We start from the raw sequence: 23,902 nt of genomic DNA, 5'->3' as shown, positions 1-23,902 counted from the left end.
GAGATCCAGATTCTCTTCTCGGCCTGGCTCTCAGTGGTTTACCTCAGCACTTAACCTCGGAGCCAAATAAAGGCAGCAGCTCTAATGTCCTACAGTTCTATATGGTGATGCTGTTACATAGGAGTGGTACCAAAAACCACGGCATTTACAGAGCTGCTAAACTCTGTACTGCTCAGACCTCTCTCCAATTTTCCTCTCTCCAATTTTCAGTTAACAAATTTCAGTAGGAAATTGTAAATGTGATATGTATACAGAACAGGCAGACAAGAAGAATGGTGGTCCAGAAACCATAAGGCGTAAGATATGACTAAGAGCAGTGAAAATATTTAGCTTGGAAAAGAGAAGACTTAAAGAGAATCTGACAGTCCTTTAAGTACCACCAGATAAATGTCACAATGATGACTTATTCTGTTTTACTTTAAAGGCCACAATTGACCAATGGGTAAAGACTGCAGGGAAGCATATGACTCAATAGAAGAACAAAATTTAATAATTAGCTAGGTCTGCAAATATACAGACTTCCTCTGAAATAAACTGCTTCCTTCGTCAAGGGATGTCACAGAAGCTAAATGAGCAATTCTCTGGGCTGTTTTAGAGCAGGAGTCAACAGACTTTCAGCAAAGAGATTTGAGGTCCACATATAGTCTCTGTTGTATAATACATATTCTGCTTTGTGTGTGTGTTTACAATCCTTAAAAATATAAAAACCATCCTTAGCTTGTAGGCCACACAAAAACATGTCGTTTGCCAATGCCTGTTCTGGAGGAATGCTGTCCGACGGACATATGCATCACATCTATAATTTTAAAATTTCCAATATCTAAATTTAAAAAGGTAAAAAGAAATAGGTGAGATTCATTTTCATATATTTTATTTAATCCAATATATCCAAAAATTATCATTTTAACATGTAAACTAAATTACTGAGGATGCAAGCCTGAGTAATTTTTAAAACCAAATCTTTACCATTTTTAAAACCAAATCTTTGAAATGCAGTGTGTATTTTACACTTGTAGCATATCTCACTCAATTTGAATTAGTCACATTTCAAGTGCTCACTGGCTACATGTGACTAGTGGCTATGATACTGGACAAAGCAGTTCTAGAGCCACTTGTGCATTCCATTGAAAAACAGAAGAGGCCAATCAATACTTCACTCTAAGGATTCAAATCAATGACGAGAAAATGGAATAGTCGATAAGTGACTGTTGGGACAATAAATAAATATAGAAAAATAAAGCTGAATCCTTTCTTGTGCCTTACTCCATTATAAATTCCAGACAGAAATGAGATGTCAATGTAAAAATGTAAAATAAATTCAAATGGCCAGTAAGGAGGGAAAAAAATGCCAAAAAAGATGCTATTTCAATCATCAGCTTCTCAAAGACTGAAAAAGAGCCGTATCCCCAGACCCTCAATAAAACTGAGTTTTGTAAATCAGGTACTATTAGTGGAAACATAAAATATGAATGACTTTTCTTAAGGGCAGCTTGACAATATTTATAAACATGTACCTCAGACTTCTGGAAATTCACACTAAGTGGTAATTATTATATTAAAAGAGCCAAAAGATGAAGGCATAAGAATATTCACTGAAGCATCATCCATGAGAGAAAACTGGAGGTAAATTAAGTTTCCATCATCAGTAGGACTGATTAAATAAAATAAGGTCATTAACTAATACAGGTTTCTTATAGAAAGGTATTGATACTGCTGGAGGGAAATTGCAGGTTATTAAACAGCATGTATAGTGCAATCCCATTTATGTAAAATTTAAAATTTCATGTAAATGTATATACTCATAAAGAGGTATCAGAAGGTATTTTATAAAATGTATACAGTGATTATATCTGATAGAGGTAGATTTAGGATAATTTTCTTTGGACCTGATCATATGTACTTGTATGCTTATCTTCATTTTTACTTTTTATGATGATCCTCTGACACCTTTTATCCCAGAATAATTTTTACAACCTTCCCAGCTTTATTTTTTTTTCAACTGGCATTCTTAAAAATATATTTTATACCTGTCATTTTACAGAGTATGTTACATGAACCACATTGTGATGACCCATTCTCTCACTGAAATATCACTGTCTTGATTCACATGTGCAACAAGTACTTTTTGGAACATCTTTTTATACATATGACTTTACAGAGTGTATTACCTGCAGCAGAGTGTGGTGAACTCATTCCTTCACTGAAATGACACTACTCTGATTCAATGCATTATTAGCATTCTTAAAAATATGTTTTGAACACATGCCTTTATGTAGTGTCGTAGGCATCACAAAGTGGTAAATAAATCAGCATGATGATTTTTATCTTTTCTGGTTAATATAAAACTTGATTTTTATTTTTATTTATTTTATTTTTATTTTTATTGTTTTTAAAGAGGGCCCAGCTCACAGTGGCCCATGCAGGGATCGAACCAGCAACCTTGGTGTTATTAACACCACACTCTAACCAACTGAGCTAATTGGCTACCCCTAAAACTTGCTTTTTAACTTTAAGAATTTTTGGAGAGAATTAACAGAAGAACGTTCAAAGCAACCAAACAGCCCACTATTTAGTGACTTATTTTCATAGGCTATAAAGAGCGGGGAGAAGCACAGGCAACAAAGAAACTTAAGAAACCACACATCAAAGGGAGCCACTTGCCTTCCCTAGGTTAAGCTACAATTTGATTCCCGGAAAAGGCACTGGAAGGACGAGTATTTTGACTCCATGTTCTAGTGGTGAGTGATGTTACACAATAATACATATCAAAAAACAATTCCTTAGAGATGAAAGAGGTCCTTGAAACACATCTACAGAACACATCTACAAGAAGAAAACTTCCTCTTTAACCCAAAAACACTCTTCTATATAAATCTAGGAACAGACCCAGGGTTATTCTCACCAGAAAAAATCCCTAGATTCTGCAGAAGTGACAAACTATAAACAAAGTAATATATTTTCATGCCTTCAGAAATAATAAAAAAATACCTACCAAAAATAAGGGAAGCAAGGTCATATGAAGAGTTCTTTGCTAGTTTGCTCTCCACCCATAACCATGCTTAAAATACAGACATGGATAAAGGTAATTTCATGTAATATAATTCTTCAGTCACTAGGTTTTCCACGTTTGGGGTTTATAAGATCTGTAATACCACAGGGTTATGGGATACAAATAAAATTTGACTCTAATGTTTTTCTCTCCTATCGCTGACATTCCTCAAAACCCTTTCTCTGAAATAATGAAAAGTTAGCACAAGGCTCATTCACAACAGATTCACAGGTTCTCACTGTCAGTAAAATAGATGCCGTGAAACAATCAGTGTGCTTCTGGGGGAATAGTCTCCAAGTAGAAACAGTAAGGCACAAAAAAGGTGATCAATGTTAAAATGTTTTCTTAATTGGGGAAAAAAGTCAACAGCTATTTCAAGAGTTAAAAAGCTGCCTTTTATTGAATTATTGTACTAGCTCTCCAAAAGGCAGGCAGTGGAAACATTTTAAGTGCAGATAGTGGAGACATTTAAAGTGCATTACCTTTAGGAGGAAAATAAGACTTGCTTTCAGCTTTGTGAGGCCAGTCTACGACGAGAGGTCCAAACCTGCGAAAGCTGGCTGTGATCTCATCTACAAAACAAAAAAGAAATCTTAGCAAAAGGGAAAAAAAAATATTGCAAATGGAATAGCATAAAACATATCTTTTTATACAAAATACGTTTTGAGAGCTATTTTCTAAAGCATTTTTACAGAAGGTAAACTTATTGAGTGAAATACCATTGTTTGGGAGGTACATTTGGTTATTCACTTTCAACTGTGTAGAATGTGTTTCTAACTATAATTCATTTCCCTTCACTGCCAATAAACTTGATATAAAGAACATGGAAGAAAAGAAATCTAACATTAGCTAAGGTGACCTCTCTGTCAAGTAAAAAGGAAATTCTAAAAATAGGAATGGTCTCTGTTTCTCAGAAAAAGGCAGAAGTACACAAAATATTAAAAAATACGCTTTTACTTGTGTGAAATAATCTCTAAAATCTCTTATTTACCATAGATTCTTATTATTCATCTCTAAGATTATTTTAGAAATAGATATTCTTTCAGTTAGGAGTAGGGGAAATAAGGAGGTAATTCTATTTGGTGACAAGAAAAAGTTAAAAGCTTCTTCCTCCCATACTACACATCCTATAAAGAAAATATTTCAAAAGTTGTAGCTCAGTAAGTTTATCTTTTCCTTCTGACTTTTGACTCAAAGCAGGTTATAATGTGGCTCCTACCCAGGCTTAAATTGCCACTCTCTCAGCCATGATCAAAACTTTGTCTTACAAATAGTTCAGGGGCGGAGGGATGGTAGAAGAGGGGGAAGGGGGTCAAATACGGAAGGAGAACTGACTTTGGGTGGTGAACACACAATGTAATACATAGATAATGTATTACAGAATTGTACACTTGAAACCTATATAATTATCCTATCTATCGTCACCCCAATAGATTTTAATTAAAAAATAAATAAAACTTTAAAACAAAACGAAAAAACTTTGTCTTAAAGAAAAAATCCAATCAATAGATGAAATTAACACTAGTGCAAGAATAGTTTGGAGGAAAATGAGTCTCCAGCTGTGTACAATTTTAAAGCAGTTAGTCTAGAATAAAACTATTTTTAGAGATTGTTTTTCTCTTATCATGAAAAAAGAAAATCATGATAAATTAGAGAAATGTCATAGCTAGAATTATGCTGGCAAAACAATTCTGTTTTAACAATATTTTTATAGCAGATCCAAGGCCTACTAGAACTGGAGTTGTTTTTTTCCCTATGTTAAATTAACTCTGTCACAATTTTGTTTCATTTGTCCATTCAAGAAATATTTATTGACAACCGACTACGTGCTGACTTTAGGCATAAAAGAAAAACTTACTTTTGGATTGGTAGTATCTCAAAAATGTTATTAAGAAAATTTCTAATTAGTTTTCGTTCCCTTAAAGACACGAGGGGGCTCTTCATTTAACAGGTACCTGTATTAAAATATGAGATGGTATGGTCTGATAGACATGAGCAAAAGCTCTGGAATCAGACTAATTTTGAGTTCCACTGCACCATTAGCTACATAAAATGGGACGAATTCTTTCTCTCTGATCCTCAGTTTCTGCATCTATAAAATGGAGTAGGATGTGACTTATAGGACAGCTATGGAAATTAAATGAGATATGGTAATGTAAAGTGCTTAGCACAATAATGGGCTTATAGTAAGAGTTTCATAAAGATTAGCTCTCATTATTATTTTAAAATGTATCCCCAAATGAATATTTAGGAAATGGGAAGATGTTGGGAGACTGCTGTGTATAAACACGTATAAACAAAAGACCTGCAGAATACAGTCTATTACTGATCCATCTAGCGAATATTTTCATCTCCTGCACACTAAGACCTGACATGTCCCCAAGCTGGTTTGGAGAGGAACGGCAGGGTCAGATCACACAAAGCACAAACCTGACCTTTATAAAGTTATTAATGAATGCATAGTACCTTCATCGATATCAGGAGGAAGACCTCCGACAAACACCTTTCTAGAGTAGCGTTCTACTCGTTCCCCGTTTTGACAGCGAGTGGGAGAACTTAAGCCAGATGACAAGGACTGGTCGCCGTGACTGTCGTCCAGGAAGGCATCTTCAAAGGGAAAGAGAGAAGACCGACCTGAAACAAATGTGGGAGTTTCCACAATTAAAATTATTTTCCTGGACAACAACTGCTTTATTAGGAGCCAAAGCACAGAGTAAAACATACAAAAAAAAAAAAAAAGAATCCTGAGCTGGGACTTTTTCCATAGAATAAGCAGATTACCAGGTCTACACAAGTTCATAGCATCATTTTCGTGTAAAGGTATGCAAGCACAGATTGATACTCAGGAAGAAGCATTGCAGCTGTTTGTGGAGAAAAAGGAACCACTGTTGGTGGGAATGCAGACTGGTGCAGCCGTTATGGAAGGCAGTGTGGCGGTTCCTCAAAAAATTAAGAATAGAATTACCATATGACCCAGCAATCCCTCTCCTGGGTATCTACCAAAAAAATCTGAAAACATTTATACATAAAGACACGTGTGCTCCAATGTTCATTGCAGCTTTGTTTACGGTGGCCAAGACATGCAAACAACCAAAATGTCCTTCGACAGATGAGTGGATAAAGAAGTTGTGGTATATATACACAATGGAATACTATTCGGCGGTAAGAAAAGATGATATAGGAACATTTGTGACAACATGGATGGATCTTGAGAGTGTAATGCTAAGCGAAATAAGTCAGACAGAAAAAGCAGAGAACCATATGATTTCACTGATATGTGGTATGTAAACCAAAAACAACAAAAGAACAAGACAAACAAATGAGAAACAAAAACTCATAGACACAGACAATAGTGGTTACCAGAGGGTAAGGGGGGAGGGGGGTGGGAGATGAGGGTAAAGGGGATCAAATATATGGTGATGGAAGGAGAACTGACTCTGGGTGGTGAACACACAATGGGATTTATAGATGATGTCATACAGAATTGTACACCTGAAATCTATGTAATTTTACTAACAATTGTCACCCCAATAAACTTTTTTAAAAAAATTGCAGCTGTTTTCACTGTTAAAAAAAAAAAATCACTACATTTTACTCATACAGTCCCCATAACTGCTGCTAAGAGTATTCAGCAGTCATTTATCCTTCCCCCAGGCATATCTTAAAATAAATGGGAAAGTAATCTTTATTCACAGATTTTTATTTGCTCTTTATGGGACCTCAAAGGTTTGGTTCTAAAGATGGGCCCTGAGAGCCAAGGGAATATTACGTTTATGACAGAGGCTGATAAATTCTTTGATAGCTGGACTACAGATGACCAAGTTTTCCCTGCCATTCTGAGCTACGTCATAGAAAATAAACATCTGCAATAATAAAGCGGGGGCAAGTAAATGAAAACATACCAATTAAGATGTGAGAGAACAGATGTAGAAGTGGTTATGACATTTTCACCCTACGAATAATCTATGCCATATTTTATATTACTCAAAAAAATATTTTCATGTGAACTCTATAGCCAAATAAAGTTTGTAGAGCACATTAACTCCACATTACTATAAGAAAGACACTAGCAGTTAAGAGTCTGAATAAATGAAACATAACGATGCCATCTGGCATTATAAAATAAAATCTAAGTTTAAAAACAAATCTATTTCTTGTTTGAGTCAGTAAGTTCCTGGTAAAACTTTCCACTAGGTTCCAATCTATAAACGAACTGTCTTGAGCACTCTTCCTCTTGAAAAAAAGAAAACCTCTCCTCTAAAATAAATTCACACACTCGTCAAAAAAAGCACAGTGTCTTCCCCATTTAGTCTATCCTGTCTTTATTTCCCTGAAACCTGGGTTCTGCGTCACTACAGCCAACTCTCTGTAACCAAATATAAATAGCCATAGAAAAATACTGAACATTTATTTCTTTTACAAAAAAATAGCTACTAATATAACTCTGTTTATTTTATGAACAACCCAGGTGGTAGAAGAAAGGCACTATTTTGATGTTGGGAGTTAATAAATAAAAGGACCAAAGAATTTTTTGTTCAGCTCTTCCCAGCTTAGCTACAAAGACACAGAACAAAATTTGTCACCTCACGTCACCTAGCTTGTTTAGTCTGGCAGGAACAAACAATAGACAGTAAATTCTCATCTCTTGATGTCTGTTTTGATTATTGGGGGGAAAAATAGATCTGCAGCAACCATAGGCAAAACGAACTTCCCAAAAACATCCAGGGAAGTTCTCCCACGGCCGTTAAGTTTGTTTTTCACGCAGGCCACACTCAGTGAATTAATGTGCCTACTCTGTGACAGGCACATGCCTCAATCAGCATTTCCCACAGAATGTTCCTATCCCCACCTCTTACCCTTAACACTAGTAACATGAGCTGCTCAGAAAACAAAACTGGTGTGGGGGAGGGAGAACTAAATAACACTGGAAAATACTGTACACTTTATACCCTTCTCAGAGATTAATAATCCACATTAGAATGCCAAAGGCTGGGGAAACTGCAGTAAACTTAATTAATCCAGCATTACCTGGAGTTAAGATAAAGAAATCTTTAACATACATAACTCAGTGGAAAACACTTGAAGAAATATTTATTTACATTCCAGGAACACCAAACAAATAAGACAGTTATTTGGAAGTCTATGACAAAGAACTCAAGTCTGGTAAGAGAGATAGACAAGCACATAATTATTATAAAACAGAGGGATAAATACTAAGAGAAGACCTCACCAAGTGACACAAAAGCACAATTTACTGCCCTATGGGAGATGGGGGCAAAAAGACCTTTTTATTTTATAGGAGGGCAATTTTGAGAAGAATCTTGTGGAAGTGGGAGTTTCTAAAGTAAAGAACAAGAATCCACAGGAAAAGAACTTTCAAAACAGCTTTTAATCTTTCCCTCCAAAACTGCCCCTCTAGCACTCTCTGCATTCTCAATAAAAATGACTATTACCCATGTTCAATCCAGAAATCAAGGCGTCATCCGTGGCATCTCCATTTTTTTCACACTCCACGTCTAATCCCTCTCTCACTAAATCCTACCAATTCAAGCTACAAAACAATTCTTCAGTCCAGTCAGTTCTCTTCATGTTCGGTCCTAACACCCTGGTCCAGATCACCATCAACTCTCCCATGAACTAACACTCTAATGAGTCTATAGATACAATAGCCTGTTTCATCAACTGATTTCTACCTTGTATCCCATAATGCTTTTGCCACAGACGACCAAAATCACCATTTTCAAATATGAATCTGAACATGTAACCACACTCCTCACCCTTTTTTTTTTTTTTAAGATTTTAGGGGGGGGGGGGCGGGAACAGGACTTTATTGGGGAACAGTGTATACCTCCAGGACTTTTTTCCAAGTCAAGTTGTTGTCCTTTCAGTCTTAGTTGTGGAGGGCGCAGCTCAGCTCCAGGTCCAGTTGCCGTTGCTAGTTGCAGGGGGCACAGCCCACCATCCCTTGCGGGAGTTGAACCAGCAACCTTGTGGTTGAGAGGACACGCTCCAACCAACTGAACCATCGGGGAGCTCAGCGGCAGCTCAGCTCAAGGTGCCGTGTTCAATCTTAGTTGCAGGGAGCGCTACCCACCATCCCTTGCGGGACTCGAGGAATCGAACTGGCAACCTTGTGGTTGAGAGCCCGCGCTACAGCCAACTGAGCCATCCGGGAGGCAGCTCAGCTCAAGGTGCTGTGTTCAATCTTAGTTGCAGGTGGTGGAGCCCACCATCCCTTGCAGGAGTGGAGGAGTTGAACTGGCAACCTTGTGGTTGAGAGCCCACTGGCCCATGTGGGAATCGAACCGGCAGCCTTTGGAGTTAGGAGCATGGAGCTTCAACCACCTGAGCCACCGGGCCGGCCCCTCACCCTTATTCTTAAACCCCCTCAATAACTTCCCAATGCTTTCTGGATAAAGTACAAATACATCACTGTAAACTGTAAGGCCTCTGCCTACCTCTCCCACAACGTGGTTGCTGCCTCGCTCTCTGGTGCACTAACCTCCAATCACACAGACCTCTGATCACATAGACCTCCTTTGCATTTCTTGATTATTCCTCCTTGCCTCAAGCCCTAAGGAGAAAGTGTTCCCCCTAACCAAAACAAACATCCTTTTCCCAACTCCCTGGTTTTCTAGTTAATTCCTACCAAGTCTTCCGGTCTCAGCTGAAAAGTCATTTCCTCAGGTGGAACTTTCGTCACCTTCTAGATGAGGTTAGGTCCCATTTTCTATCCACTCACAGCACTTTTCTTAACACTTTCTCCAATTACCATTAGACTACTGTATGGGTTTTTATTTGGTATCTCATTCCCCAACCCCAGTGAATTGTAAGCCCTATTGGGAAAGGGACCAATTATAATCTTGTTCACCACTGTATCTTCATGTCTTAATAAGGGCACATAAAAGGTACTCAGTAAATGTTAAAAGTGAGACAGCATCCAGGAAAGGAAAACAGTATGTGCAAAGACATCCCACCTCAAGCATAGGCTGGAACACAGTACACAGCTTTGACAATGGCAAAAAGTGGGACCATACCCCAGAAAACTGGGACCTTTTCTATTGCTTCTATTTGTTTAAGCATTACATTCAACATTCTGTATTACAAAAGAAAGGAAATTCCCCCATTTTCCAAATTTAATATTTCATTATAATTCCTTCCTTCCTTCCTTCCTTCCTTCCTTCCTTTCTTCTCCTTCTCCTTCTCCTTCTTCTCCTTCTCCTTCTCCAACTACATGCACTCCCTGGAGACTCTGATACTCCCATCTAATCCACCTCCAATCCTGTCAGAATGACTTCTCTAAGATGCTCTGACCATGTTATTCCCTCTGCCCCAAATCCTACAATAGCTACCATCATCTCCACCAGCAATTTGCACCCTGGGAGAAGGGGGGACGGGGCAAGAGTCTGAAGAAATCTGCGATTGTCCAGATGAGAGATGAGGAAGTCTTGAACCACAGCAGTGAAGGAGAAGTGGGTGTTCAAGACATTCTGGAACAAAGAGAACTTTCTTTCTGCATGGCCAACATAACCACAGCTTCCCCAGAGTGTTTTGGCAAAGAAAATAAAAGCAAGAGTTAATTGTAAAAATTTGAACTTTTAAAAATGCGTTATGGGTACTGAAACGTCCCAAGGTTTTAAAACCAAATCTCTGTTTTATTATTGGTATTTGGAATACCATAGATTTTAGTAATAAAGTTGCCCTTGGAAATGAAACTGCTAAGAATTCACACATACACGATGTTTCTATAACTCTGGGTAAGAACTAAGAATATAGGTCTCAAAGCCCAATCCCCAGATCTATTTTATCTGAATCTGTGGAGGTCAAACTTGAAAATCTGCACTTTTAACAAATTTCCCCAGTGATTCCTGTGCTCAAGTTCAAGAACCACTGAAATGGAGATTGTGTGTAGCAGGCAGTTACTGAAAGAGATATTGTGTAAAGTGTATAGAGCCTTGGGAAACATCCAAGTTCAATCAAGTTAAAGAAAATGTATCCTCAGGAATGGAATGTAAAATCTACAATCTAGTCAACCTTATTGTAACATGACTGCTTGAAGTGCTGATGGAACAAAAAGTTAGTCGGCAGGAGGCATTTAAAAGAAGTGAAGAGTAAGGACTTACAGTGTTTACCCAGAGCAGACCAACAGGAGATAAAAGGATTTTACCATAAGGGTGGGATTACTCCTCTGTGGGACAGATGGTTTATTTGATGTTTTCACTGCCTGAAAACCATCTATTTCCCTATGTTCTAAAGATAAGCTCCTGAAAGACTGTTCTACCGTGTTTCCCCGAAAATAAGACCTAGCAGGACAATCAGCTGTCCTTTTGGAGCAAAAATTAATATAAGACCCAGTATATATTATATTATATTATATTATCTTATATTATACCCGGTCTTATAGTAAAATAAGACCAGGTCTTATATTAATTTTTGCTCCAAAAGATGCATTAGAGCTGATTGTCCTGCTAGGTCTTATTTTTGAGGAAACGGTATTAATGAATTTACTGTCTTGAATTGAGAAGAGGTGAATCTTGAACTAGGCAAATAACCAGCCATTGAAATTATATTTCTATTACATCCATTTCCATGGTAAGTGAAAACATTGATATTCTGATTTGTCCAGTGGTCCCTCATGAGGTTGGTATTTGTTCATTCATTCACTTGACATAACCCCGTCCCCCTAAGACAGATTGTCCCTGGGAAGACTGGTAAAATTTTAATTCTTGGGCATGTGTTACTAGAAACTGAAACTTGAAGAGGCTGCATCCAAAGTGTTTCTCACGAGAGGCCCTGCTTCACTAACTAGTGTCTCTCGGACATATTTCTTTTCTTTAATGAAAACACTCCTCAAAACCAAATGTTTTTCTTTTTTTTCAAAGAAATTTAAATTCTTTTTTTTTTTTTCTTAATTGGGGAGTATTGGGGAACAGTGTGTTTCTCCAGGGCCCATCAGCTCCACGTCGCTGTCCTTCAATCTAGTTGTGGAGGGCACAGCTCAGCTCCAAGTCCAGTCCCCGTTTTCAATCTTTAGTTGCAGGGGGCACAGCCCACCATCAATTGAACCGGCAACCTTATTGTTGAGAGCTCACGCTCTAACCAACTGAGCCATCCAGCCCCCCCCTCTGGAGGCTCAGCGGCAGCTCGTCTTCAATCTAGTTGTGGAGGGTGCAGCTCATTGGCCCATGTGGGAATCGAACCAGCAACCCTGTTGTTCAGAGCTCATGCTCTAACCAACTGAGTCATCAGGCCGCCCCCAAAATGTTTTAAATAAATCATGTTACTTACCAAAAATTATATTCTTATATATCTAGTATATAAACCTGCTTTAGAACCTCATGATACTTCCATACAAAATATTCATATTCAATATTTCAACAGAAGCAAGAGGAAAGCTTCTCAAATGCTGCAACTTGGTTGTTTGGCTTTCTTTTCCACCAATAGGCTGGTTTTCTGATATCTCTTTTCAATTAATAACCAGAATATAATTTTTGGTCCAGTAATTGGACACATAATCTCTGAGTGAAAAGATGACTTAAAGCTAAAATGCCAAGTAACAAATCCGCAGAGCATTAGCTAAGCATGAAGGCCTGTCCAAGGCCGTCTTCCTCAGGAGGGTACCTTTTCTGCAGATTATGATGGAAAACAAAAGGTCACTGGCCATGCTGGACTGCCAAAGCTGCTTGCACATCACCTCTGAGCTCCCACCAAAGCTCTGCTGTTAATCCAACAGCTCCAGGACACTTCTGGCCCAGTAAGGCCATTGCAAGCCTGACTCTTTTTATCTTAGTTTCGCAAGTAGCTCAGGGATTAGTCACTTTGGGTTTTTTTTTTTTAAAAAAAGGACTATGAGGCATGACTTCCCTTAAAAAAAAACATCGCCTGGAAACCAAGAGTCAGGTTCCAGTCTAGGCTTTAATCTGTGCCATTGGACAAGACATTTCATTTAGCTGAGTCTCATTTACATAATGAGAGATTTGAACTACATGAGTGATTTTCAAATCTCTGTGGGCATAATTCCTTTCATTACACAAAAACCTTACATAAAACCCTAATATACAAATAGATAAAAATACATCATTCTTGGTATTACTATGTGTCTATCTCTTAGGCATCACAAACTTAATCTGTTTATAAATGAACCCTTGACATCTACCTTAAGACTATTCTCACCCAGTCCCATTTCATTATGTGGCATCCCAATTCACCCAATTGCTCAAGCGAGAACCTGAACATCATTTTTGAGGCTTCTTTCTCATTTACGCTTCCATATTTAGTTTTTCTTTTTTTTTCTTTTTTAAATGATTTTTGTTTTTTTTTAATTGGGGAAGGGGAACAGGACTTTATTGGGGAACAGTGTATACTTCCAGGACTTTTTTCCAAGTCAAGTTTTTGTCCTTTCAGTCTTAGTTGTGGAGGGTGCAGCTCAGCTCCAGGTCCAGTTGCCGTTGTTAGTTGCAGGGGGCACAGCCCACCATCCCTTGTGGGAGTCGAACCAGCAACCTTGTGGTTGAGAGCCTACTGGCCCATGTGGGAATCGAACCGGCAGCCTTCGGAGTTAGGAGCATGGAGCTCTAACCGCCGAGCCACCGGGATGGCCCCATATTTAATTTTTCAATCTAATGCCATTAAAGAGGGTAGGTGCTACCCTCCATAATATATCTTCCCTTTGTTCACTTCTTTCCAATTCCATTGCCATCACTGTATCCTAAAACGTCAGCATCTCTTGCCTAGACTATACCATCATTCTGAACTAGACAACTCACTCCTCCTCTAACTCTACTCCAAATAGTAGTCAGAGTACTCTTTTAAAAACATAAATCCAATCACTTGACCCTGCTTTAAAACATTCATAGATTTCCTCTTGTACTTGGACCAAGTTCAAAATCCTTACCAGGAGCTAGCCGAGGAGGATCAGATTTCCTGCCTTCCACCAACTTCATCTTAACACACCCTCCCCTTTCTCCCTCCAAGCTCAGCCATTCTGGGTTCTATCAACTTCCTCAAACACTCAAAGCTCTTTCTTGCTTCAAGTACCATCCTTAAAAAAAAAAAGCAACAGCTTTATTGGGATATAATTTACATATCATACAATTCATCCATTTAACCCATTATCAGCCATTCTCCAGTTTCTTAAATTCTCTCAGCCCTAGGCAACCACTAGTCTACTGTCTCAATAGATTTGCCTATTGTGGACATTTCATTAATATGGAATCATACACTATGTGACCTTTTGTAATTTCTTTCACTTAGCATAATATTTTCAAGGTTTATCAATGTTGTAGCATTTATCAGTATTACTTTTCCTCAAGCCTCTTAAAATAGCTTTCTTATAAAGTCTGGAGTTTTCTTTAAAATAGTCTAAGGGAAAAAATGGAGGGAATATATGAAACAAGATTGGCAAAAATGTTGATAATCATTGAAGCTAAGTGATGGGTATATAGTTCATTAAACTATTCTAATTTTGTGTATGTTTGAAAATTTCAATAGTAAAAAAAAAAAATTTAAAGATAGCTGTCTTTCCATCCTTTGGGTTTCAGTTTAAACATCTCTTCAGTGAAAATCATTTTATATTAGAGGAAACCTCCCCTTTTTCCTGCCCAGTACTTATCACAACTTTTAAGTATCAAAATTTTATCTATTTTCTCTCTCTCTCTCCCCCCCCCCCACTAGAGTGAATACTCAGTAGGGAGACAAAACACATCTACAGTCTAGCAAGCATCTAACCCAAGTAAGCACACAAACACTTCATGAATGACTTCAGGGTGGACAACCCAAAACCCCTCCTCCCAGAAAAACTTACTACAGAGGTGAAACACCAGTGATCTTATTCTCCTCCCCATCTCCTGTGCTCAAATTTTCCTATTACTGTAAACAGTAACATTTCAGATATTATAACCATGAACACTAAGAAATTTCTTCAGCTGTCCATGATTCACTCTGGGACCATCCTTCCTTTAGACAAGGAAGCTCACAAACCAGGTTTGAACAAACAGGATGGCATGTTTGTACCCGGTCTCACTGCTATAGCTGACCTCTCCTCCCTTGGGCAGGCTTTTGACAGAAAGACCCAAGTCCAACTTGGGACACGAACTCGTTTTATTGGATATTTAGAACTTTTGTTATCAACTAAGTTATCCATTAATGTCAGATTTTTCTGGATTAAATATACACAGAAGTACATTTTACAATAGTAAATCCAGTAGTAAAGTAACTCCAATCATCCTTTACATTTGCTCATTTACATTGTTTAAAAGGATCTTTTCTATTTTCCTTGCTACTCTAACTAAAAAATTCTGTTAAACTTCAAGAGCACTGCCACAGACAACATGTCTACTTATGGACAAAAGTCTCCCCGAGTCCATAAAAACTCATGCAAAATGAAAAACACAACATGTATTTTAATAAGGAGTGCTGCTAAATATGAAGCAAAGACCTTGCATGACACTACCCATTAGACTAGTTGTATAGGAAACTACACATCAAAGCTTGGGAAAGTCAGAAGACTCCTGAAAGAAAATGTTAAGATTCTTTGGTGTCATTCTGATCCACAAGGGAAGTCAACATTTGTCTACTAAAATACATCTCTAAAGTAAAAATGAGTATCAATAGGAAATGTAATTGGATATTTAAACACTTTATATACAATAAACATTTATTTTCAAATCCCATTCTTTCACATCTAATTCTTCTTATTCCTTATTACTACTGCTTCAACTACCATGTTTCCCCGAAAATAAGACCTAGCCAGACAGTCAGCTCTAATGTGTCTTTTGGAGCAAAAATTAATGTAAGACCCGGTCTTTATTTTACTGCAAGTAACATAAGACCAGGTCTTATATACGACAGGGTCTTACATTAATTTTTTTTCACCACAAATAAAATAAGACTGGGTCTTATATAATATAAGACCAGGTCTTACATTAATTTTTGCTCCAAAAGACGCGTTACAGCTGATGGCCAGGCTAGGTTTTATTTTTGGGGAAACACGGTATACTACTGGAAGCACTTGGTCTGCCAAAGAGTCTGCCCTCCCAATGCTTGTTTCCCCGTCTAAGCCTTCAACTGAAGCCCAGGTTCTCCCGTGTTCATTATTTCTATCATGAAACCCTCTTCCTAAAGCCTGACATATCTACGTCTAGGAGTCTTACCCTGTTTCAGAAACCATTCATCAGGCAGCACAGGCCGTCTCACTGCCAACAAGACCTCTCCCCTGGCCCCCACTGCATACACTCGGGGACATATTCTCCAGTCATCTGCTCAATCGCACCTTGAAGCTTTCTTTTCAGTTGAATCACACACCTGGAGTGCCTTGCTTCCCACTTCTCTTCCATCAGCCAAAGAGTTTCTGAAATTCTACATATTCTAGGAAGCTGTTCCAGGTTTATCAGGAGGGATGAAAGATTCCACTGGCCTAATTCTTGCTGATAGATCTCAAAACTAACACAGATTATTCCCTTTGCTTTCTATTCCTAAAATATTTACCAACATACATATGTAATATATGGAATACGAGTTATAGCAGATCTTAATTATAGGTAGAATGAAAGAACATACATCAGCAAGCTTACTTTTTATGCTTTTTGGGGCAAGTCTAAATTTTGTTTAGAGGAAACAAATCAAGCATTAATATAATCCCTGGTCATACAAATAAATGAGCATGAGGAAATCTGCCAGTTCATCAAATTTATGCTATGCAGCATTGGCCCAGAAGAGTATATTTCAGGGAATGAAAGTGGATATGGGGTATACCTGCCCCCTCCCACGTGGCTATGTCACTCTATTTATGGAAGATGACTTTTCTTCTTTTTCAGCTTTGAGAACTGAAAACCCAATGAAAGTATGGAACAAAATTTTCTTCCTGTTCTTTTCTCTTTATAGAAAGTCAACATTCAGTCTTTTAATGCCCTCTCTCTCTCTCCACCCCCATCCCTTCCCCTCCCCAACACCTCTCTCTCTCTCTCTCTCTCTCTCTCTCTCTCTCTCTCCCTCCCTCTCTCCCTCATTATCTTCTTTATCTACAACTATCAAATTTCAAACTTACAAATGTATAGAGAGTAGGGACCAAGTCATCTAAGCAGTGTTTAGCTTAGTACTTGATGCAAAGCTGACTGTGGCTTCTGAAAATGATTAAGTCAAATCTTACAAATAGATATGGAAGGTAACATGGAAATAACAGGAGTAATTTCTTTTTTTGCAAGAGTTTAGAAACTACACACAAGTGATGTTACATTTTTGATGTCTAGTATTTAACACCCTATGATTTGTAAAAATAAAATATTTTAAAAAAATATAATGCCAAAGTCTGGTCTGCATTGATGTGGGGTGTTACTTCAAAGCAATCCTCATCAATAAGCATTTGGTAAGTGCTAACTAAGTAAACATATTATCACAGCATTAGGCAGAAGAGACAACTGTCCTTAAAGAACTTATTTCCACTTGAAGAATCATGGCATACAGAAAAGACAGGAAGAATTGGAAGGCAGTGGAAGCAGAGGAAAACTGCCTGTACAGCCACAGGGCAAGGCTTCCTGGAAGGGGAAAGGCCTGAAGTAGGCTTGAATGCATGAACTAAGGCTAGGCCCTACGTAAGTAAATGAGAGGAACAGTGGATGATACTTGCAATGGCCAGACAGTGGGAATGCACTTGGATTGGTCAGGGAAAGGTGACGTTGGAAAAGTGGTCGTGACGAGGCTGATGAAACAGGGAGAAGCCAGATGATGGGTATTCTGAATGGGAAAGGAAGGTGGCATGGACAAAGTGGTGTTTCAGAAAGATGAAACAATGCAGATGGAAAGGGAGGGACGAGAGCTGAGAAACTAGAGGGAAACTGTTGACAAGATCTGCTGACTGATTAGTGTGTGAGAAGAGGATAGGCTAGTCCCTGCCCTCTACCCTCCAGACTGTGTTCATTTTCCATGTATAACGGCGCATTCCCTATTCCCTCCTGAGAGTGATCATTTTCCAAGCAGCATGAAGAAAAAACATGGAACCAAACGATTTCTAGTAATATTATTTTCTATACATTTAAACATAATTTAGGTTGAAAAATGTTAAATGGTATTCATTTCCATGGTTAAAAAATAATCAACTACATATGTTTTTCTTCACCATGATGTGAAAACAAAACTGACTATATGATTCCGCCATGAAAGAAGGTTTCCATGGTGACTCAACTACATATTGGATTCTGCCAATATTCATCTATTCAACAAATATTTACTACGGAATAAATAATAAAATACTATGAATTTAATATTATCTTTTCTTTAGGACTCAACTACAAAGTTGGAGAGTGGCAATGAATGGTAAATATGACCCAATAAGCAGCCAAAGACAAAGGTTCCGGACTTGGCTCTGACTTGGGGATCACACAGCCAGTAAATCAGTTCATCTCTCCCAGCTTCTGCGAATGAGTACCAAAGCAAGTTACATTTGTGGAATGCTTTTAGTTTACATGGACAGGTTCTCCTCTCCCATTTTTTAAACCGTAATTTCACTAACATTCTTGAAGTTGGACAAGATTGGCTTTATTACCTCCTAATTTACAGATGAGGGTACCAGACATAATTGATAAAGCAGTGATTACAATCGAGGTCTTTGACACTAAGGCTCACACTCTTTCTACACTGGGCTTACCCAACCTACTTTAAAAATTATTTGGCTAAATTACAGATATGGAAATGCTTTGGAAAGGTTACAGCATTACACAAATGAAACCAATAGTATTTTGCTTGAGTGTGACCAGGAGAGAATGCAAGTTTTAAGGGGCCTAGCACCTATACAAGTTGGAGATCCTTCCTTAAGAAAAATAAGGTAAAGACCCTGAAGGGGGCCCATGAACGTGAGGTTCCCTGAAATTGAAGCTTCATTTAGTTTCAAGGTAAATTTGCCTCTAGATGTAACACAAAAAATTCACCAGTCAGTCTAAGAAGATCAAGAATTGCCTTCTCAAACCTAACTTCTGCCTTCTAAGTAGTAGGAAAAGAATACAGTGGATACAGGACAAAAAAAAAAATTCATATTCCCTCAGTATCACCCATGATCAACCATGTAACAGAACCTCCAGGTAGAATTAATCTTTGCCTTGTCTTTATAAGGATTAAAAAACAAATTACCAACTAACAACAAAAATAATTATAATAAAACTATAAGAATTATTTTGCTAAAATAATTAAGCTAGAACATTATACCATACAATAACTGCTTTACACACACACACAAACACACACACGGATATAAACACGCACGCATGCATTCGTATTTACTCACAATGTGGCAAGCAAAAGAACTCATTAAAAAAATTTTACCTCGTCTCCGCCCATAGCTCCTGGCTGCATGTAAACATAGAAGAAAACCATGGGTATTTGTATCAAAATGGTGAATTTAGAAAAAAAAAATATTCACACAAACCTTTTCTAAGTATTCTCAGAATTAATCTGGAGATACTGCTCAACTTGACCCCAGACATATTATAGTAAAAAAACCTTTATGAAGCACAAGTTAAATCACAATTTTAAAGAGAAATTCAACTGGATGTGGCAGCCACTGGAAAAGATAACAATGGGTGCTTAAGTTTCACAAGTCTCATAAAGATTTATATTGTGGCCCATTATCTGTATCAGACATAGAGTTCTTTTAAAATTTTTCTGATTTATAAATCTTCATTTGTTGTATATATTGCCATCAGACATAACCTAAAAAAAACAAAAAACATTCTAAATAACGAAAAACTGTAGCATGTGGTGGTCATTCTGAATTTCTCTAGACACACACACACACACACACACACACACACACACACACACACTTCATAAAGAGTCCCCTGAAAACTGTATAGAAATTTTATACACAATCAACTTTTCCTTTACTGAATGTGTTTCTACAACATTTTCAGTTAAGTTTCTCTTAGTCTCCCCATTTATTTTCTATACAGTATCACAGATGAGGGGAAAACAATAGATTTTTCATCAACAATAGATTTTTCACCTAAAAAGGTAGAAAGGAATTAAACTACTGGGGTACATCCCAGATCATGCTGAAGAATAGAGTACTTTGAAGATTATTTTCCTCTTCAAAACTCAAGGCCCACATTGTATTGTTACAGAGTTTAATAGAGCTAGACTGTGATAAGATATATATACTGCTAGGAGATCCTGTCATCTAAAATGATACTCAAAGTACAAATTTTCTCAAATTTGAAACCTCAGGTTCCATAAAAATAAATAAGACCTCCATTTAATTCATTGTTTAAAGCATGCAATGTCACAATATTATATTAACGTAAAACCAAAAACAAGGATATTGTGGGGCTGCATCTGCAGTTTCTCTCCTAGGAAAGGAATTCAGACTTTTCAGCCAGAAGTTGAAATACCAGTTGGCCAATCTCCTCTTCTGTTCCTGTGAACGTTTCCTCACTCACACTCCTACACGCCTTTGGCCTCTTCACTTTCCCATTACACAAATATTCAAAAGGGTTAGCCACTTCAAACCCTTCTTTCTCCCTAACGCCTTCCATCACTAAAAACCAAGCTCTTCTGAATTTACGTAGCAAGACTTTACATCACCTACAAATGGAATACAATAAAAAAAAAAAAAAAAAAGGAACTTTTCACACTTTTCATTATTGGAACCTGGAATTCATCTCCCCATAGAATGTATAATAAATGGTACTTGGTTTCCTAGCCTGCCCCCCCACCCAGAAAGCCTACTTAATTTATAATGAGTTAATTAATACTAACAGGTAACACTCAAAAAGAGATTCCGTAGGTTTGACATCCTACCACTTATTTCTCTGTCCTTCTTCCATCCCCAATGACGTCATGCTGCCCAACATCCCCACTACAAAACCTCTATTTAGAGGAAAAAATATAACATTCTGTATTTCAAAATTACTTATTTCTCTCCCAAACAACAAATTCCCATCCTTTCATTATATCTGATTTCTGGCCAGATACTCAATGAAAAAGAGTCTGATTACAATACTAAGGTACAAATGACTCATCAGCCCTTAACACCCCACAAGGATAAATGAGAATGCTGTTCCCTCAAGTCTCCTACTGCTAAGTATTCAGGTGACAGAGAACGCAACATGAACAGATCCAGACAGGCGTCGGGGTGCAGAGGAGCACCCCGAGTTGGGGAGTGGGGAAGAGTTGGAAAAGACATACTTGGGAGTTTTAACCACAGTTTCCTTAAACAATTCATGATTTTTATAGAGTCTTCGTTTTCCATTCTAATCAAAGACAGGAAATTAGTTCATGTCAGCCTGGGGACTCTGAGGTCACGCAGGGAAGATGGCATATGGAATAGGCAGCCCATTTAGTGATCTGAGATGCTTCAATCTGCTTTCAACCTTCATTGTGGAATTTAATTAGGTGCTACCTTGGTTCTAATTTCAGTATTTCATCTATGATCCCTATGGCGATTGTTATTATAGCAGCTAAAACTTAATGAGTACTTACTATGCTCAGGAACAGTTCAAAATGCTTGACACGTATCAATATCATTAATATACCCCACAACTTTATGATATAAGTATTCTTATTAGACTCTCCTTTCAAATGAGGAAAATGGAACACAGAATTAAGTATCTTGCCTAAAATCACACAGCTAGGAAGTGGTAAACTTGGAATATAAATCTAAGCAGTCTGGCTTCAGCGTTCACACTTTTAACCTACTCATGTTAAATTCCTAGAGGGCACGGTCAATATCTTGTACTCTTTTTAACATCCTCTAATGAACCTGGCAGAGTGCTCTGTACCAAGCTGGTATTCAACAAATATGGCTTATTAGCTGGGTACGCAATCAAGGGAGGGAAAAATACATGCCTTGATGGCCTTTGGAATGTAGGCCGACTCTGTTGGTGATTAAAAATTTGCTCATATGAGGGCCATTTGCAAATAGAATAATTAGAGTCAAACTCTTCCCCGAGGGAGAGGTAATGAAATGAACACCAAGGAGAGACATTTGGGCGCACAAAGGTAATGCTTTCCCCTGAGAACAAATGTGACTTTTAAACAAGAAAGAATGTTGAATACACAAACATACATGAGCCAGCACAAAATAATCCCACACAGAATAAAAAGGGAGTAATGTGACTAATTTCATCTATGTAATATATTCTGTGCTAGTGTATAATTATATCAGCCATAATAAGATGTGATATACTTCGAAAGTCCTGTGTACTCTGTGCAAGACCTTTAATTCTCGATTATCAATCATCATCATCATTACAGATAAAAGTCTTCTACAATTTCACATGTATTCAACAATTTTAGACCTCACAAAAATTACATTTAATTTTTAGAAGTCAAGGCAGTGGTTACCCTTGGCTAGGGGAATTAACTGGAAAGGAGCCTGAGGGGGTTTCTGGGGTGTTGGTAATGTTTTGGTCTTTAAGTACAGGTTATATGGATGTGATCAATTTGTGATAATACATCAAGCTATATATTCATGATCTATGCACTCTTTGGTATGTGTATACTACTTCAATAAAAAAACAAAGCACTACAAATATTTTAGACTGGTTCACTGGGATAAAAGGTTTTAAGGTTAATGTAGAAAATCCAAATGCTAACAGTTTTGTAGTCTTTGAATCATAAACCTGAATAATCCAAAACTGAAAAAAATTAAAGACTTATTTTCAATTCATCAAAATAAACATAAACAGGTACACGTAGTTGGCAGTGGAATATGCCCGAGTTATTCTAAGTTTACGTGATTAATGACTAGTACATGGTGAATGGCACTCTCATGTTAATGGTATGGTGCTTTGTTAGGCATGTGAGGCAATACTGTAAAAGCATCATCTGTTATTCCTTACGACTTGGCCTGCACTTGTACTCATACATGTGATTTCCCCAAGGGCATGTTATGATCTGATTTAAAAATCGAAACTAATTCTTCAACTACATGGATTCATCCAAATTGACTGAAGTTTCTCTAAGCCAAGTAATTTTATATACAGATTTCACCACAAAGGCTCAAAGATGAGGGGTGTTGGGGGGAGACAGATATCTCCACTCTATGGTGGATCAGGAGAGCATGCACTATTTCAGGAACTTAAGCAGAGTCCCTGGGGTGCTGTGTTGATGAAAAACAGAGGAACAAGATACAAAGAACCTCGTATAACATTTTTACTATAACTGGCTTGGAAATATCTGTCAGGATAGTTAAAAATCAACTATAGGAACAAATTATTAACTCCTTTCCTTGCAATAAAATCAGTTTCTTAAAAATACCTTGCAAACTTATTTTTTGAATACTGTTTCAGTAAGCAAAATTAAATTCTATTCCAACATCTAACGGTCCCTTTCAGCTTCCATCTAAGTATTAGTCATGCAAATAATTCCACCAAAGATGGGTTAAGATCTTAAAGTTAGTATAAAAATGTCCCCTTTTCCCTAATTAGATTGTAAATTCCCAAAGAGCAGATGTGATGGAGTTTGTCTCATAAATCCTCCTCTATCTTTGTCTTTATAATGGTAGGTAAAATAGTTTTAGCCCAATGATTCTCAAATCTGGCAAATTATAATTTAAAAGATCGATTGCTCCATAAGCATGAATTTAGCAGATAAAAACAATGCTTGAAGGAATGGGGTACATTTTCATCTGCTACATTCATATAAAGTGTTTTTGTCTGTCTTAAAATCCCTTCCACCCTTCTCTCCTTGGTTCTTACATATTTTTCTTAGAAAAATCTTCTTTCTGTTTCATTTGCAAGCCTAAAAAGTAACATTAGTAACTGACAAACATAATACTAATGTTATTGACATAGTTTATAAAAGAGAAGAGATATTATAAAGTAAAATATAAGAACTTACTGATAATTTACCTTGCTCCGGGCACTA

General features: G+C 37.5%; 1 protein-coding gene across 17 annotated transcripts in view; it reads right to left on the bottom strand.

Annotated features, from left to right (window-relative positions):
• Positions 1-23,902, bottom strand: part of CPEB3 (cytoplasmic polyadenylation element binding protein 3) — a 173,327-nt gene that overhangs the window by 65,017 nt on the left and 84,408 nt on the right. For 7 of the 17 annotated variants that reach the window (XM_088791954.1, XM_019739331.3, XM_088791953.1 and 4 more), the window contains 3 exons: positions 19,361-19,384; positions 5,516-5,683; positions 3,532-3,621 (listed from right to left, as the gene is read on the bottom strand). In XM_088791954.1, coding sequence (XP_088648080.1) covers positions 3,532-3,621; positions 5,516-5,683; positions 19,361-19,384 — 282 coding nt within the window. The remainder of the gene's footprint in view (positions 1-3,531; positions 3,622-5,515; positions 5,684-19,360; positions 19,385-23,902) is intronic. The other 10 variants (XM_074339396.2, XM_074339394.2, XM_074339389.2 and 7 more) reach the window with 2 other exon arrangements.

The sequence above is a fragment of the Rhinolophus sinicus genome, chromosome 15 (assembly GCF_057876585.1).
Source record: "Rhinolophus sinicus isolate RSI-liver-muscle chromosome 15, RSI-T2T, whole genome shotgun sequence".
Taxonomy (NCBI): domain Eukaryota; kingdom Metazoa; phylum Chordata; class Mammalia; order Chiroptera; family Rhinolophidae; genus Rhinolophus; species Rhinolophus sinicus.
Note: the sequence above shows the minus strand (reverse complement) of the source record. Positions and strands in the feature narration are given on the sequence as shown.